Raw genomic sequence first — 16,244 nt, 5'->3', positions numbered from 1 at the left:
AAAAAAAAATCACTTATAAACCCAAGAAGAAAAGTAAGGCTTGCAGCCCTGAACTTCAGCTTCAGGACAGCCAACTTTGAACTCTCCAAGAACCTACTTGGAGGTATCCTATGGGTTAAGAGCATTGGAAGGTAGGGGGCCCAAGAGAGTTGGTTGACATTCGAGCACCACTTTTTCAAGCTCAGATGAGTGCTTTCCTAAGAGTACAACGCCAGACAGGAGACCTGCATGGATGAACAAGGAGCTCATGGAAAAACTCAAATGGAAGAAGAAAGTCTATGGAATGTGGAAAAAGGGTCTGGCTACTTGGGAGGAGTACAGGAACAGGCACGCAGCAATACAACAAAGACGGCTGAAGCCGACTTGGAATTAAACCTGGCGAGTGAGGTCAAGGACAATAAAAAAATTATTTAAGTATGTCAGCAGCAAAAGGAAGACTAGAGAAAATGTGGGTCTGTTGCTGAATGAACTGAGTGCCCTGGTAATGGAGGACACAGAGAAGGCAGAGTTACTCAACTCCTCCTTTGCTTCAATCTTTACTGCTAGCACTGCCCCTTAAGAATCCCAGACCCTGGAGATGTGAGAAAGAGCCCAGAGAAAGCTTAATGCTTCAGGGAAATAAAATGAGAAGAAAAAAAAAAAAAACCAAACTATGCAATTTGTATCAGAGATTTCCTATAGTTGACTTCTTAGGGGCATTTTTTCAACTCATCGAATGAGCCTAATCCTTCCTCAGCCAGAACAGCATGATTGTTTGAGTCACACTTTAAACCTGATTAGAAAAGTGATCTGTTTTTAAAATAACCCAGTAAAAAGAATACGGTTATTTTTTAAAACAAAACTGGTTCCAAAGCCATTTTTCTGTGTGGTTCTACAATCAGTTCCATCAGCACACACGAAAGTGGCAGCATATAGATGAGAAAAGATATTTGAATATGGAGCTGCAAATGCTACCAAAAGACAGACTTAGCACGCTGTGTGAGTTAGGCACAAAGTATGAACTAGGGTAGGGAGGGCACCCGTTTTTCTGGAAGTGGCATTTTGGTCATTGTGGGAACCGGGATTGCTCCAATAAATGGCAATTCTGAAAGAAAACTTAAGCAAAGGTTTTTCTGTCAGCTTATTAAACAGTCTCAGACTAAAAAAAAGGCTGCATACAAACTGGATTACTGTGCAGAGATTTTGTTTAGATATACACCTCTTAGGGCTTTTCTTTTGGTAAGGGTAAATATGTTGTTTGGCTTTCTAATATGCAATAATTGCTGTCAGTGACTTTCAAGCACTCACAGAACCACAGCAAAGAAAAAGGAAGCATAAAATTGACATTACGCAGGACCACAGACAGATTTGCCTAACTGTATTTTAATTAAGATTTGCAATTACACATCCCAACTAAGTCAGAAGCCCCATTTTAGGGCTAAGATACATAATTCCTAGTCAGAATAATAATTAAGTCCAGTTATTTCCTGGGCTTCTTTTTGAGGATTTTTTTCCCCACCACTCAGTTCAAAGCAGTCTCACAGATCCACACTAGGGAAACACTGCTTGACTTCACCTACATAAAGATACATTAGCAGGAAGAAATAGAGGTGAGTAGGTTGGAGAAGTCCAAAAACATTTATGTGCACAAGTGCAGCTGCAGATAACAGAACACGTGCACAATAGCACTGCAGGTAATACACCACGTATTGGGTATACCAACAAGTACAGACTACTCAGAGAAATTAATTCTTTTTTTTGAGGACAAGATGATATAGCAAAACATGAACTGTACTCACAGCAACTTGTAAGCATAAATCTTATTTAAATGTAAATAAAATGAAGCTAAGTCCATGATGTGCACATATTTGTTTTAAGAATATGAACTGAACACGAGCCCATGACAGGGCAAAGTTCTTTTAAGTAAAACATAATGGTCCAGCCCAAGACAATGTTCACAGTGCTCACCACTGCCCATCTTCACAAGTACTTCAAACATATTTTCTGTCTTCTTCAGCTAGATTACTGTTGTTCCAGAATTTTTTCTTGCTTAAAAATCTTAGATTTTAGCACTAATTTCAGGACAGGAAGATAAAAGAACCCTCAAGGCACAAAAAACTACACTGCTTGTACATCTATAGTAGGTGCTGATACATTAGTTTCCCCCACCTGGAGGCCACCGATCCCACAAATGACGCAGTATGGTCACTTTTGCAATTGCTCCTTGTCTGCTTACTGTGAAGCCACCTAATTTCACAGCAGCCTCAGCAATAACTAAACTAGCTCATTTGATATTGGCACACTTGCATACTCCCTAGCCATAGTGACAAGGTATAGTGATGACCCACGAGCACAAAAATGTAACTGCTTCTGCTCTTTCCAGAGCAAACGTCCTCAGGTAGATTAGGGAATATGGCCATGCTTTCCTTCTGGGAAGTCTACGGATGAATTAGGAAACAAGAAGTGCTTCCAAGAATTAAATGCAAAGTTCTAATGAAAACTTCACTTGTTAAAACAAAAAAAGACAAGCAGCTTTTTTTGAGAAAGCAACTTCCTGGATGTGAAACTACAACATGCTCAGTCTACAGACTACTCATCTTTATCATACAATTGCTGTACCTAACAAAGTGATGCTTATCAACATCCAGTTAGTTGTCTATTTCCAAATTCTTGCAAGGAATTCTTGGTTTTACCTTTTCTAGTGTGACATTCCTCCACCCAAAGAAAAACAGGTTTTCACATTTTGTAGCATAGCAAGAAGTAAAAAAAAAAAAAATTAAAAAATACTGCAGGACTGCTACCTTCAAGCTTTCAAGAAAGCTTGAAGCAAAGAAATAACTTACAAGATGTTAAACTATATGTAAAGCCAAGATATCTTACCCCAACAACAACAACATCCAATTAAGGAGGCAAACATTTGAGTGTGTTTAGGTGACTGTTTTTGAATACACTGTCATATCCTGATAATTTCTTTAAGATATTACAGAGAAAAATGTCTCACCTGTATTGCCTAAATAGCAATTACACACAGCTATATGACACACAGATCTATAACAAAAGTAGTCACAGGTCAAATAATAGCAATGACTCAGTGAAGACAACCTGTCTGGTCTTTATTCTCAGGGGAGGGAGGGGTTTACTCGTCAAGTACTTTATGACTCACAGCACAGTATATTAGAAATTTTTCTACGTATTCTTTAGAATTGAGAAATTGTCCTTGTAGCTCAGTATGTAGCTCTCCTGCTTCTGGCCTATAAGGTCATAGCTTTAAGTCCCTGCTGAGGAAATTTAACAAGTTCCATCTATAAATAGAACGGCATTAGATGCTACTACTCCAACAAGAGTGGTGGCCTTTAGATAAGAAATTTTTATGTTTTCATAAAAACATCATGTTCTGATGAGAAAAAGACATTGGACACAGAGAAACAATGAATTAGGCTAAAGATGAATGGCAAAGTAGGTTCCAAAATCCTTTGTAACTTCAATTACCATCAGACTTACAATTCTAGCATTAACAAACTGCAATAAAGACTAGAGAAGAACTTAAGCAGAATAAATTTCCTTTTCAATGAGCATAAGTAATTAACTAAATCTGCAGAACTTATCATACCTGAGACTGAAAAGAAGCCCCCTACGTACATCACATTCAAAATTTAACTTGGAACAGCAAAAGGGAACCTCAGTGCAAAAGAAACTTTGGATTTCTTGAAAAGTAACATAAACATTTGAACGTTGACAGCTCCCATTCTATTTCTGAAAAAAGAAAATCTCTCTCTCTCTCTCTCTCTCAGAGACATTTGTTTAATTATCACAGATTAAAAGGATGCTACTCAGCAATACAACATTTTTGCTCCCTACACTCAGGCTTATGCAGCTCTTAAAGAACAACCACTAGTGCCGAAGTTTAAGAATAAAGAGTATTCAAACCCTCACCTGAGTTTGTTTCTGCATTAAACCATAGCTACCTGAGCTTAGAGCTTACAGCTCAGGTGTCATGTTCATTCAGCCTGGTGACCCATTATTCATCAAAGACAAAGGATAAGTCATTAGAGTGCTGACAATTTTCCAGCACCTTTTCCACAGCCCTCACTCATGTGCCCAGAAAAGGAGGCACATTCTTCTATGGAAGATAAAGCAGATGAACATACTGCAAACAGTTCGAAGGTACAAAACGTGAATTTTATACATATTTGTTCACCAAAAGGTGAACAAATTAATTTTATTTGCCTAAGTAAAAGCCCTGGGAAATTTAAAAGCAGTTTTCCACAGCTGGCCATACTGCAGGATCAATAGGGTTACACAGGCCAGATGTGGTTGTTACCCACGTGCTCCAGTTCTGCTTGCTGATACAGAACCACAGTAAGGTAGAGAGTAGAAATCAAGCACTCCTGCTCATATCATCCATACAAAAAAAAAAAAAAAAAAAAAACGCATCACAAACAGTTTATTTTTATGTGAGAAAGAACTAATGATAAGCAAGCTTGTACACATCAGTATAAAAGGAACCTCGAAAGCATTAAGAGCTGTACAAGGCTGCTTAACATTCAGAATACTCAATACTTGACTGAGAGTGGTAGCAAGGACACAACTGACACCTGCTATTTCCTTACTGAAGTATCAGCTAAGGGCAACTCTTAAATTTGCACTTCTAGTACGGTTGCCATTTTTAATCCACCATCCAAAGTCATTTTCTTTTCTGCAAGTACCTGGGACAGATCTGCTGTAAAAGGTTAAAACAGTTAGGGCCATATAAACAGGGAAGAAACAATATGACAGCCCTCCCCAGCCTGCCTCATGCCAACATGAAAACATTCCCACTGCAATTAAAACTATAAATCCACCTGAAACTTGGGCAACAGAACCACTTCATTCCAAACAATGAAACTCAACAAATGGAACAGGCCTTAACCAGTCTAGAGCATACACCAGGTTATTTTGGTAATAATGCTGTACATGCTATTATCCAGGACAGGAAAAAAATTAAAATTAAACTCCCCATTCATTCAGCCAATAATAAGTGAGTAAAGCATGCTTGAACAAAGGTTATCATTCTTAGATTCAGCCAGAAATAAAAAATACTCCTTTTCCCCCCAGATAACCTCTGAAATTAGAATAGAAGTATTGAGATCCAGTTGTTTACCTCAAAGTAAGTCCATTTCAGTTTGTGCACCTCAATAGGAAAAAAAGCTACAGGAAATATCAAACAAAAAAATATACAGCACTCCTCTTGATGCCTTATTTGCTCAGCTAAGAGAATCCCCTTCGTACTGTTGCTTATCGCACAAAAATACAGCACGCTGCCTTCTTTCACTTATCCTATTGCTCTACCTCCTGTTTGTTGCTGCTTCATTGTAGGTAAAGTGAAGTTAAAGCATGAAAACATTGTTTTCCTTGGTTTAAACAAACACTATGTCGCAGTGAAAGTAACAGTGTATCCAGGATATGGAAGTTTGAAGACAGAAAACCCAGGAGCATTTCACGGCCCGAGGGTACTGCATTGAAACGAAGTAAGAAAACTAAAGAATTAGAGAAATCTCTTTTCACCTCAGCTTTACGCTACGCAAGAGACAAGGCAGGCAAACACCATACACAACTTCCACAGTTTCAACAGAAAGGTAATTATACTTATTGCTGAGGGTGTCAGAGCTGCAGCTGTCAAACCTTGCGGTGGACGAAGTGATACGCAACCACCTGCCTTGGAAACCTTCGGGTAGCTCAGGGGAAACGCCAGGGAATCCTGTCACGGGAGCTAGCAGCTACAGACAGACCTCTTGTCTTAAGGAAAGTAAAAATCAATATATCCCCAGTGAATACAGAAAAACAGGACCGAAACCATTACCCTAGGACTTCAGTGAGATGCCTGAAGTTTGTCTCACTACATTACCTGTTATGCAACTAAACTAAAAGGAACAGAAATTCAGTGCAAAGGACAATCCTCCTGAATGGGGTTCATCAACACAAAAGATAAAACGAGTCTAGTGAGATCTGCATAAAAAGCTATTTATAAACATGGGATATCTGTTTTTTCTTTTTAGGATTAACACGTTTTTCCACGCAATGAAAGTTATGTTTGCTACAAATTCAAGCACACACAAAAAGTCATATCTCAAAATACCTGCAAAGTAAGAGATGCTTAATCAAAGAAATATGGCAATCATACAGGAACTTTAGCAATATAACTCTTTCAAAGCCCATTTGTCTAGAGTAAACCTGCTGTCTGGAAAAAGCAAAACAATACTCAAAGAAAATTATTTTTCCACTAATCCTGTTCTGATGGTGTCCGATAATATAAATCCAATCTTTTGAGAAGTTAATGAGCCTTTTTTTCCCAGAAAATTTTTTTTTCTGCCTCTCCTCTCACTGCCCTCCCCAACTGCATTTCAGATCGGCAGCCACGTCACACCTACTTACTTACTTTTTTGGAGAAATTAGATGATTACACTGATAATGGCCATTAAGTTCCATAAAACCAAACCCATGTGGGCTACCAAACTTTTCAATTTCAGGATGATGTGCCCACCAGTTTGCCTAACAAGTCTTTCTTCAAAATCCGCATACCTGAATATATCGAGGACCCCACAACAACCCACTTTTGACCTTCTGCCTGCCATGCAAAGAGAAGAAAAGACCAATTCATGGACAGGCTCTGCTGCACATGCTAGCCATTAACGCCTGCAGCGGTGATGCATGACAACAGGATAAGGATTGGGAGCAACAGTTTCAGTTCTCTGACGTGAAAATTTGTTCCAGATCAACTCAAAGCACAAGTGAAGACAAACACTAAATTTTTCACGCTTTGAAAAGTGACGACCTAAAAATTTCTTCCTATTTTTAAGTGATCTCCCTGTTGATGACAAGTCTGTACTGATTTTTACCTGACAATGCCATGCAAGAGCCCAGCAGCTTTTTAGTCAGTTCTGCTTATTTCCCCAGATCACTTCTTAGTGCATCTCTCCCCAAGAGCATTTCTGTTGCCACCATTTTTCAATCTTCAGTAACACCTACTTCCCATCTTGCTGGCACACAAAGCCTCACCTACCAGTCCACAGCTTCTCCCTGTAACAGAAGCAATCTGTTTGGATTGCTGTCAAGTCATCTTCTGCACTGCTATAGAAATCCAGTGCCTATGAGCTGTGCTCAGAACTAATGGCCACTCCCAGGCACTGGTTTCTTAAGGCAGCTTAAGGTCCATTAAGAATTTGGACTGAGCTCTGATAAAAGGCAACAAAGAAGCTTCATCCTCTCAGGACCTGTAAAGTTTAAGGATTCAGAAAAACAGTTTGTGTGGTCTCTAAAATCTGACAGAAATAGTGCATGCACCAGATGTGCCACAGACTTGTAAGAAAGAATTTTTAGATTGGAAATAATTTTGAAAGGTGGCTGAGTGTAAAAAGCATTTCAACATATAGAAAAAGTTTATACATTTTTATACTTTGACACAGTATGTAAAAAACTCGTCTGAGATACAAATTTTAACAAGAGTTTGTGTTACATAAACCGTAGATATTTGTTTTTAATTTGCTAGAGAGGCTACTCATAGCTTTCAGTGTCATATCTTTACTTTTACAGTTCTGCAGGAAAAAGAAAGCAGAAATAATGCAGTTTTTTGGAAGGAAAAAAAAGCATATTAAAAAAGTTGTATAGTTGTATGTGTCTTAATTAGACTACTTTGCATTAGTTTTTGGTTGTTTTTTTGTTTTTACTTACTAGCTCTATTAACAACTCCAAATGACACTTAGAAAGATCTTTGTGCTTACTGGGCAATGAAGAGAAATTTTACAACACCTCATGACTAACTTGCATTCTGGCTACAGCATGTCTAGCAAGAGCAGAGGAAAAGGAAGACTAAGATTTTGAAAAAAGAAAAAGGAAAAAGCAGTATTTAACAAACAATTCCAGCACCGTTTTTTATCTCAAAGACTGAAGGAAAAGAACAATCATTTCACAACCATTACATTTCAGAATCCATGAAAGCCCTGAAACATATGACAAGTACACGAAAGACTAAATTGATAGATCTAAACTCAAAGAATACAAAGTAAATGCCTGAATGGTCTGAAACCCCACAGTAACAGTCTCACTGCTTTTTCAAAACCCAAAAATGATAACAAATGGTATTCATCTTTTTAATAGCCTGAGACAATTCACTGGATTATTCAGCATATACATTAAAAAGCATTTTCTGTACTGGATATTATATCAACTTGTTCCTTCACAAGCATTAAATATGACATAAATATGAAACAGAGCAAATCTAAACAGTTTATCACATGGTCTCAACTTACATCAGACAAAACTGTAATTAAAAACCCAGTACGACAATCTTGAGTCTGATTTCCCCTTTTTCCTAGGGATTCTGTAGAAACAGTTCTCAGATACCAGAACATGAATGTTTACAATATACAAATGTATCAGTACAGCCTTCACATGTGGAACTACTTCCTAAAGCGATGCAGAAGATCAAAAGACTTACTTCACTCTGTCCAACTGAAGATCTGTCCTCACCTTCTCACAGCATTTTAAACAACGTTAAGTGCTTAGCTGCAATCAGTGTCCCACGATTTGCTATTCTACTCAAAGTATATGCTCAAGTTCAAGGGAGCAATGGTTCTGACCATCTAAATCACTGCTGTAATATTGCACACCTTTAGGTTTTGTGTTGGTCTAAATGAAAAGTACTCAGAAGTCACAGGGCTTCAGTGTAACTCTCAGAGAAATCACCACGAGAATAAATATGTAAGGCTTGCCCTTAAGAACAAAATTCTAGAATTTGCTATTAACTCAGTATTTTCTTTTTCTACCAACCATTTCTACGTATGTTGCTCCAAAAGTAATGCCTCCTATTTATGTCCACAGAAACTAAAACACATACAAAAAGCACTCTTTGATAGAGCAAATCCTTGGCTACAGAATCCTATTTTTCAACATACTCACCATCATTAGTTACGCATTTTTGACCGTGATGATCAAGAGTGCACACTGCACTCGTAAAAACCTGCGGCAGTGAAGGTGACCACTATTTCACAGGTGCTATGGCATGGTATCATCACCAAAACACCATCCACCACCTCACTGTACTACATCCACTGTTTGGTCTCTTTACACACTCAGTAAGTATCAATGAATATCAACTGCCATCTGTCACACGGCAACAGCATGTACTGGAATACTGGTGGGAAGGTTCAACCTCTGCTGTCACACCACCCACATCTGCTTCTGATGTCATGTGCCAATGTAATAAAAATAGAGGCATTACTTTCAGAGCAGCCTTTATGAATGTTTCCAAAAGTTCAGTTCACTTTTAAGTCTCCAGCACAATGACCATAAAGAAAGATACTCACTATTCACCAGAAGATGAGGTTCTTCAGTTATTTTCAATTTGTTGTAGTGCTTTTGGGCTTTCTGGGGGAGGGAGTGAGTAGGGGGAACCCCGAACTTGACGACTTAGAGTTGATGAGTAAAAGCAGTTACATTTTAATGGCTATTTGTTCAACAGTTATTAGTTAAAGTACAGCAATGCTGTCCTTAAGATATAGAGTCAACTTAAAAAATGGAGTTTACGTACGCATCAGATGAAAGATCCCATCACAGGCGTTAATATGAGACAAAAAGGAATTTCCTAAGCCTTGGCCAGTATGGGCTCCTTTCACAAGGCCAGCAATATCCACTACATTCAGAAAGGCTGGAATTTTGCTGGAAGATAAAAGTTGAAAGTTTCATTATTGAAGCATATTGGTCAAAATGTTCATCACAGAAATAAGTCCAGAATACGAAAATAAAATAGTTTCTTTTTCCAAAACAAGTTGCACATAACAATATCTTTATAGCCACGTTATTAAAAAAAAAAAAAAAAAAAAAACACAAGATTTCCTACTCCTCCTTCTTCAAGTAAAACTTCTTTCAAACAATCTCAGAATGCTGAAATAAAATGCTTATCACGGAGCAGTTTTCATAGCACCAAAGGGATAAAACACCTCAGTGCTCATCAGTGCTGTCTTCCCCTCCACTGTTAGTTCAGTAAGTGAAGCAAGTTTGTCAGAAGGGCATATTTTAAGCAGCATTGATTAAAACAGGTAGTATTAACTAGTAGTAGTGGTGGTGGTCAGGGTTATGTAAACAATTGGAAAGAAAGCAGCAAAGTAGTCTAGTTGAAGATGACATTTTAATAGATACAAAGTGGTGATACTTAACACCAACTACATTCAAACAAAAATTGCTTCTCAAAATCCATCTGAGGAAAACAACAACCAAAAATGTGATTAAATGTTGACTAAGAGCACCTTCACGTGATCTACACAAATGTCCATACCACCGTTAACAGTGGCAGAGAGAATCCTGCTGAAATGGTGCAAATTCCTCATTTGAAAGACTACAAAAAGCAAGCCTTAGGCATCAGGACCTCCAACCCAATGGCTTGAAAACACACGTAAACAAAAGGAACAGTACTTAATTTCCATTAAACAACTTAAATTGTCACCCTTATATTTCATTAGTACTAACTACATTAAGATAAACACAACCATACTATCAACTGTAGATGTAACAGAAGGTGTCCAAATCCACAGCTTTCGTAACGCTGGTGAAAAGATGTGACTAAAGCTAAGAAGTCTCTCATTTTTGTCTTCAACATTCCTCTAACACTTCACAAGAAAAATGATTTCTTCAGATAATAAACTGACCTCATAGTACAGGATCTGGAAAAAATCATCATCTTCACCAAGGTTAAGTTCAAAGCATCACTAAACCTGCTAGTTTAGGCAGGAACTTAATTATATGTTTTACACCATTCAAAACTTTGTGATGTGATTAGAAACGAACCAGAACACAGCACAATACTCAAAATGGTGAGGTTAGAAAATATGGAAAAAAATATTTACAACACAGCTTATGCGAAAGAATATAAATACCTTTTGAAGTAAATAAACTTTGAAAGCTTCACACTTTTGTCCCACTATGGTTTTCTTAGCAAAATCTTTTTTGTTGTTGTTTTTAATTATAATTTATAATTATAAGCTCAAATGGAAACAGCAATCAGTGACCATTAAGGCACTACCAAAAGTAACGCACATTCTGAAGACAGAAATCAGTAACCCCATAAATGCATTAACACAGTAATTTCTTTCATCTGATAAAAACGTAGAGCTAATAAAACCCTCACTACAAATAGCAGCAACCTCTCCATTAGGATTATCAGAATTCTTTGCTTTCTGCCAAATAACTAAGTTAACAGCAAGGTAAACAAACACCATGTTTTAGAACACTTCTCCATTATAATTTTAAACTATTTTAAGAAAAACAAAGGCATTGTTAGGAATGCTTTCTTTCCTCTGTACATTCCGTAGATTATCTTCCTGGCCAGCCATCAGAAGAACACACACTACAAAGATGGCACATTAGAGCAAAACAGCCTCTTCATATGCAGATAGACCACTATCACGAGAATCAACTCCAGGTGCCAGACAATGAATTCCAAACACCAGCTTATTTCACAACTTACTAATAGAAAGAGAGACCTTTGAAGATAGAATATCCAGGATGGTTTCTCCTTCTCAGCTATCGCAAAACTAACATGCAAAGCACCACTGCACCCAGCAGCTCACTCCCTAAACCTGAATCTCTATGAATGAACACGGAGATAAGGAGAAAAGGCAGGAACTATTCACACTTGCCTATGCCCTGAAAGACAGTGAACATCGTGAAATTAGGCAAACAAAAAATACTGCAAAAATGGGGGAGAAAGTACCACAGAATCAACTGCTTTAGTACTTTTTAAAGAACAAAAATTACTGGATTTTCTTTTTCACATTTCTCTAAGCAGATTAATTTCCGTTTCTTAAGATTTGTTAGCCAGCATTAGATGAATGTCACTGAGCTTCACATGATCACCAGGAACAGGTGGCACCAACAGATCGTTTGCACACATCAGTACAGCACTGATCTACCACGAAGCATGTCACAGTAATGTGTAACACGAAACACCACAGCATCCAGAAATGCCTCTATATTTTAAGCACATACATAATCTTGGAGCAAGGGTTTTTATTTTTATTTTTTTTATTTTTATTTTTTTTTAACCTCACTCAGAAATCCAGCAACAGTGCCAGCACACCACCCTCACTGTACAAGGTGCACTACAGCAAAGATTGCAAGAGTTGCTGGGGCAAAGAAGGCGCAGTTTGGTAATGCAGTGGTCAGCACATTCCATCTAGAACAGAGTGATGCATCCAAAGGCTTATGCAGAAAAGAAAGAGGCATCTTCCTTACCAATTTGTTTCAAGTTCCTACTAAAAACTGAGTTACTTTAAAAGGGAACACCTGTATCTTCAGCACAGTGGTGGTTTAATACATTTTCCTACATCATTAGATTTCCTTCATTAGAGTGCTTTATTTTCTAAGCCAAGGTACAAAGAGATCCCAGGTAACAAACACCACTTTCTTCTCTTGTTGTTGGTTTTTTTTTTTTTTTAGACAAATACATGCACACAGTCTGCAATTTGTTGTACAAACATATTTGTGCTAAAATTTGAGAGGAGGGAAGGCATACATTTATTTCCTAAGGTTCCACGAGCAATCATTCAGTGTAACTAGTTACGTAGTTGTAATACAGGCATCACACACCTAAGGCTTTGACTTGACATTGAAGCATCACAGTAAAAATGCTCTATTTTCATTTCTGTTCTGTATTTCCGCAGTCTTTCTTCTCCACCACCATTCCAATGATTTCCCTGTAGCATGCAGTACAGCATAATGAAACCTCACACCCACCAGGAGATCCCAAAAAGCCACACAAAAGGTCCAACTTAGCTCATAACACAGCAAGTTTCCAAGATGCCTGCTTGAAAATTCTCTTAGCTCTAGCTTTGTGTTCACTTCTCAAATAGTTCAATAAACTTCTCTACCATTTCCAAATCTACCTGTTACACAGTCTGACCCAGCAACAGAACAGATTATTCAGCACCAGGGTAAAACGCCCATCTCTTTTCTCTTTGTTAAAAACAAATGTTACTCATCCCCTGGTTCCAGGCTCTTCTGCCTTTAAAAACTTTACATCAGATCCGTTTGAGAAAGAGAAACTCCTCTTCCTCCCCTAGCATTTGTATGCTTTAAGCAGGAGTCACCTTTTTAAGAGGTAACAAGTCAGATTAGTAAAAGTAGCAACACAAAATATCTACAACACAACAACTTCTTAGAAAGCCAGTTCTGGCTTGTTTCCAAATGGATCAGAGCAGTGCACAGTCCCTCCTGGCTACTGGAGGCTGTACTCACCATTACTGCTTCTGTGAGTGACTGAACCCAGAGGAGCTACCCACTACTCCCCACACTCATTTATTTTAAGTAACAAACGCTCTTGTTCTAAAATAAAAGTCTAAATACCATTCAAATGAAAATGGATTTAGGACTTGTATCCAATTTACTATGCAATGACAGTATTCAGTGATATTAAAGGGTCTTTTGTGGTGCTGATGTTTTTATTTTCTTTTAGCCCCAGAAAAGAGGTCATGTATTCCTTTGGGATGACAATAAGAAATGAGCAGGAAGAGCTACTTATCTCTTTGTCACTTTACTGATAAGTAGCTGATGACAGTTAAACAAGAATTGTGTTCATGTGGCCAAGCAGTAATAATATCACAATTTATAACTTTGTCTTAAAAAAAAAAAAACAAAAAAAATACCACCACCTTAAAAACCACATCATTACTTCTTCACAACCAACAGCCCAAACATTTTATCTTATTTTTCATCTGTATATTAACGAGCAAGGTTAATACTCACTTGGGATTGAGAAGCTACAACAACTTACTTAAGTAAATAGTGCCATGTCAGTGTACTTTTTCAATATTAAAAAAAGGAATTACCGACAGAAGTAATTTGTTTGAACCTGAAAATTAAACTAATGTTTAATTGTATTCCTGGTCAATGATTGACCGATCATTTTTAGATATCTGTGAGACTTGCCACAAAAAACTGAGGCCCAACTACTGAACTACAGCAGACATGCATGCTAATTTGCACTATGATTTATGTATGTTCATTTTTACACATCCATATGTTAGAGCAAGCAGAAATTAATAATTAACAGGCATCTATTTTAGTTTCTGAGATCTGACAGCACCTTACATTTCGTTTCCAAACAAGAATCCACTTTCCACACACACTAAAGGAGACGCCAGTAAAAACAAAGATGTTGCATTCGCAGTACGCTTCCACAAAAAGTTTGCTTTCAGTAACGCTACTTCCATTGCTTAAGCAAGAAAGTACAAAGCAAGAACTCGAGTTACCTTGGAGGCTTGTGGTACTGGCACAGGAAGTCAAACCTGTCATCCGGCACAGGAACTCGACTCTCGTTTGGATCAATAGTACAGAAAGGAAAATTTTCTGCTGCCGCTTGGCTCTTTGTTAACACATTGAAAAACGTGGATTTCCTGTAAGAAAGAAATTTTGTTAGATAAATGCAAACGAGTAGAATGTACAAGGGCCGGGTAGAAACACATCTTTCCCCCAAACCACACTCAGTACTGAACTGCCCCTCGACTTCAACAGCAGACCCCGGTGCCCCGTCTCTAGTAAGAGCCGCTTGCAACCCCCCCGCACACACACCGCAGCAGCTGCCCACGGCCAGCGCAGCGCCAGGCACCGCGGCCCACCTTCCGCCGCTTGGGCGAGTTTTGCTTCACCAGCTCTCCAGAAGTCCCAAGAGGAGCAGTCCCGTTCGCTGACGGTGCCGCTCACCCCTTCCTCCCCGTAAGCAAACGAGCCGGCGGGCACACGCGCACAGCAGGAAGCGGCGGGCGGGCACCTACCCCACGTTGGGCAGCCCGACGATCCCGATCTTCAGGGACGTCCCGAACCTGCCGATAATCGGGTGCGCCTTCACCCCGTCGCCTGCCTTCTTCGGGGCCATCTGGGGACGCAGAGCAGCGCTCGGTGAGGGACCCGCACCTCCCCGGCCGACTCCCCCCGAGGTGCCCGGCAATCCCCGGCCGTGCGGCCTGCTGCTGCCGGGCCCGCCGCGCCGCGAGCGGAGGGAAAGAAAGAGGAAGGGAGAAGAAAGAGGAGCGGGACCCGCCCCGCCGAGCCCCGCGGAAGGCAGGCAGGCTCACCTCGCGGGACAGAACGGGACGGGACGGCGGCTGGGGCCCAGCGGAGCGGCAGCCCTGGCACGCGGAGGCGGACACGCCGGCTCGGCAGCTGCCGGCGGCGGAACAGGCGGGGCCGCTTCGCCCATTGGCCGGGCCTACGCGAGGGGAAAGGTCGGCGGCGGGAGGCGGGCGGGGCGGCGCGGAGGCGGCTTCCTTGCGCTGACGGGCCGGGGTGATCAGGGCTGCCCGCTGAGCTCCTGCGCTGCCGCCTGCGAGGCTGGCCGTTGGACGCCTGTGGATCTCCGCCTAATGGTGCGCCGCAATGAAAGGACGCTCCTAGAGCTTGACAGAAATTCCACGCCACATCCAATAACTTTTCCAAAGCCGTGCACGGACATAGACATCCTTAGTCCGGTGCTATGCCTACTGCCGATGGCAGTTCCTCATTTGAATGCTTTACAATCAAACGAAATTGCTTTTGCTTAATTATATATGCATATATAGCAGTAACTCATTTACTATAAATCAAACGAGCAAAAGTACACACGCCCATTCAAAAAAAGCAGATGTTGATGAGCCTTACCCATCTAGAGACTGCTGTGTGCCACAAAACACTCCCAAATCTCACTGAGGACTGATCCTGGGCTCCCAGCATTGCAGCACCAACCAGCTGGGGTCCCCTTCTGGGAGAATGAAACAATCAATCCCTCCCCCCAAGAATCAGCAAAGAGTCAAAGAAATGGGCTGGTTAACAAATAAAAAAACAACCCTGGATTCACACATCAGGCAGCCCAAGCCCAAGAAGTCAGAGGCTCAGCAGGAGGTGGGAGCAGAGCCCACAGCCAGCTGCTGCAGGTGCACAGGCCACAGCCGCATCTTCCTGCAATGGAGCATCGAGCCCTGCATGGTTCTGTGCAGCACAGTGCCAAAATGGGCTGGGCAAGGCAGAAGGAAGTGAAAGGGATGTGCAAGACGTTGCAGTTGTGCTAGAAAAATTACCTCCACGCAGGGGTCCCATTTAACCTGTAAACAGGAGTTTAGTGTATAATGAGTGATCATTAGTATAATAACCTGCATCTTCGCTGCTTCAGCAACAACTCTACAGAATCAGCTCCACAGTTCCTATGAAGGAGAAAGCAGGAACACAGAGCCCCTTCAACCTCAAATGTGGGACTGGATGTGACC

The 16,244-nt window shown here is 40.2% G+C and overlaps 1 protein-coding gene across 1 annotated transcript in view; it reads right to left on the bottom strand.

Moving 5' to 3' along the window:
• OLA1 (Obg like ATPase 1) overlaps positions 1–15,236 on the bottom strand; it is an 86,231-nt gene extending 70,995 nt beyond the window's left edge. The window contains exons 1-4 of the mRNA XM_085227798.1: positions 15,081–15,236; positions 14,781–14,881; positions 14,259–14,402; positions 9,545–9,672 (exon numbers count right to left, since the gene is read on the bottom strand). Of these exons, the coding sequence (XP_085083924.1) occupies positions 9,545–9,672; positions 14,259–14,402; positions 14,781–14,881 (373 nt within the window). The 5' untranslated portion in view covers positions 15,081–15,236. The remainder of the gene's footprint in view (positions 1–9,544; positions 9,673–14,258; positions 14,403–14,780; positions 14,882–15,080) is intronic.
• Positions 15,237–16,244: the final 1,008 nt, after the last annotated feature.

Source organism: Meleagris gallopavo, chromosome 7, assembly GCF_905368555.1.
Source record: "Meleagris gallopavo chromosome 7, MGAL_WU_HG_1.1, whole genome shotgun sequence".
NCBI classification, from domain to species: Eukaryota; Metazoa; Chordata; class Aves; order Galliformes; family Phasianidae; genus Meleagris; species Meleagris gallopavo.
This window is presented reverse-complemented; position numbering and strand designations above follow the sequence as displayed.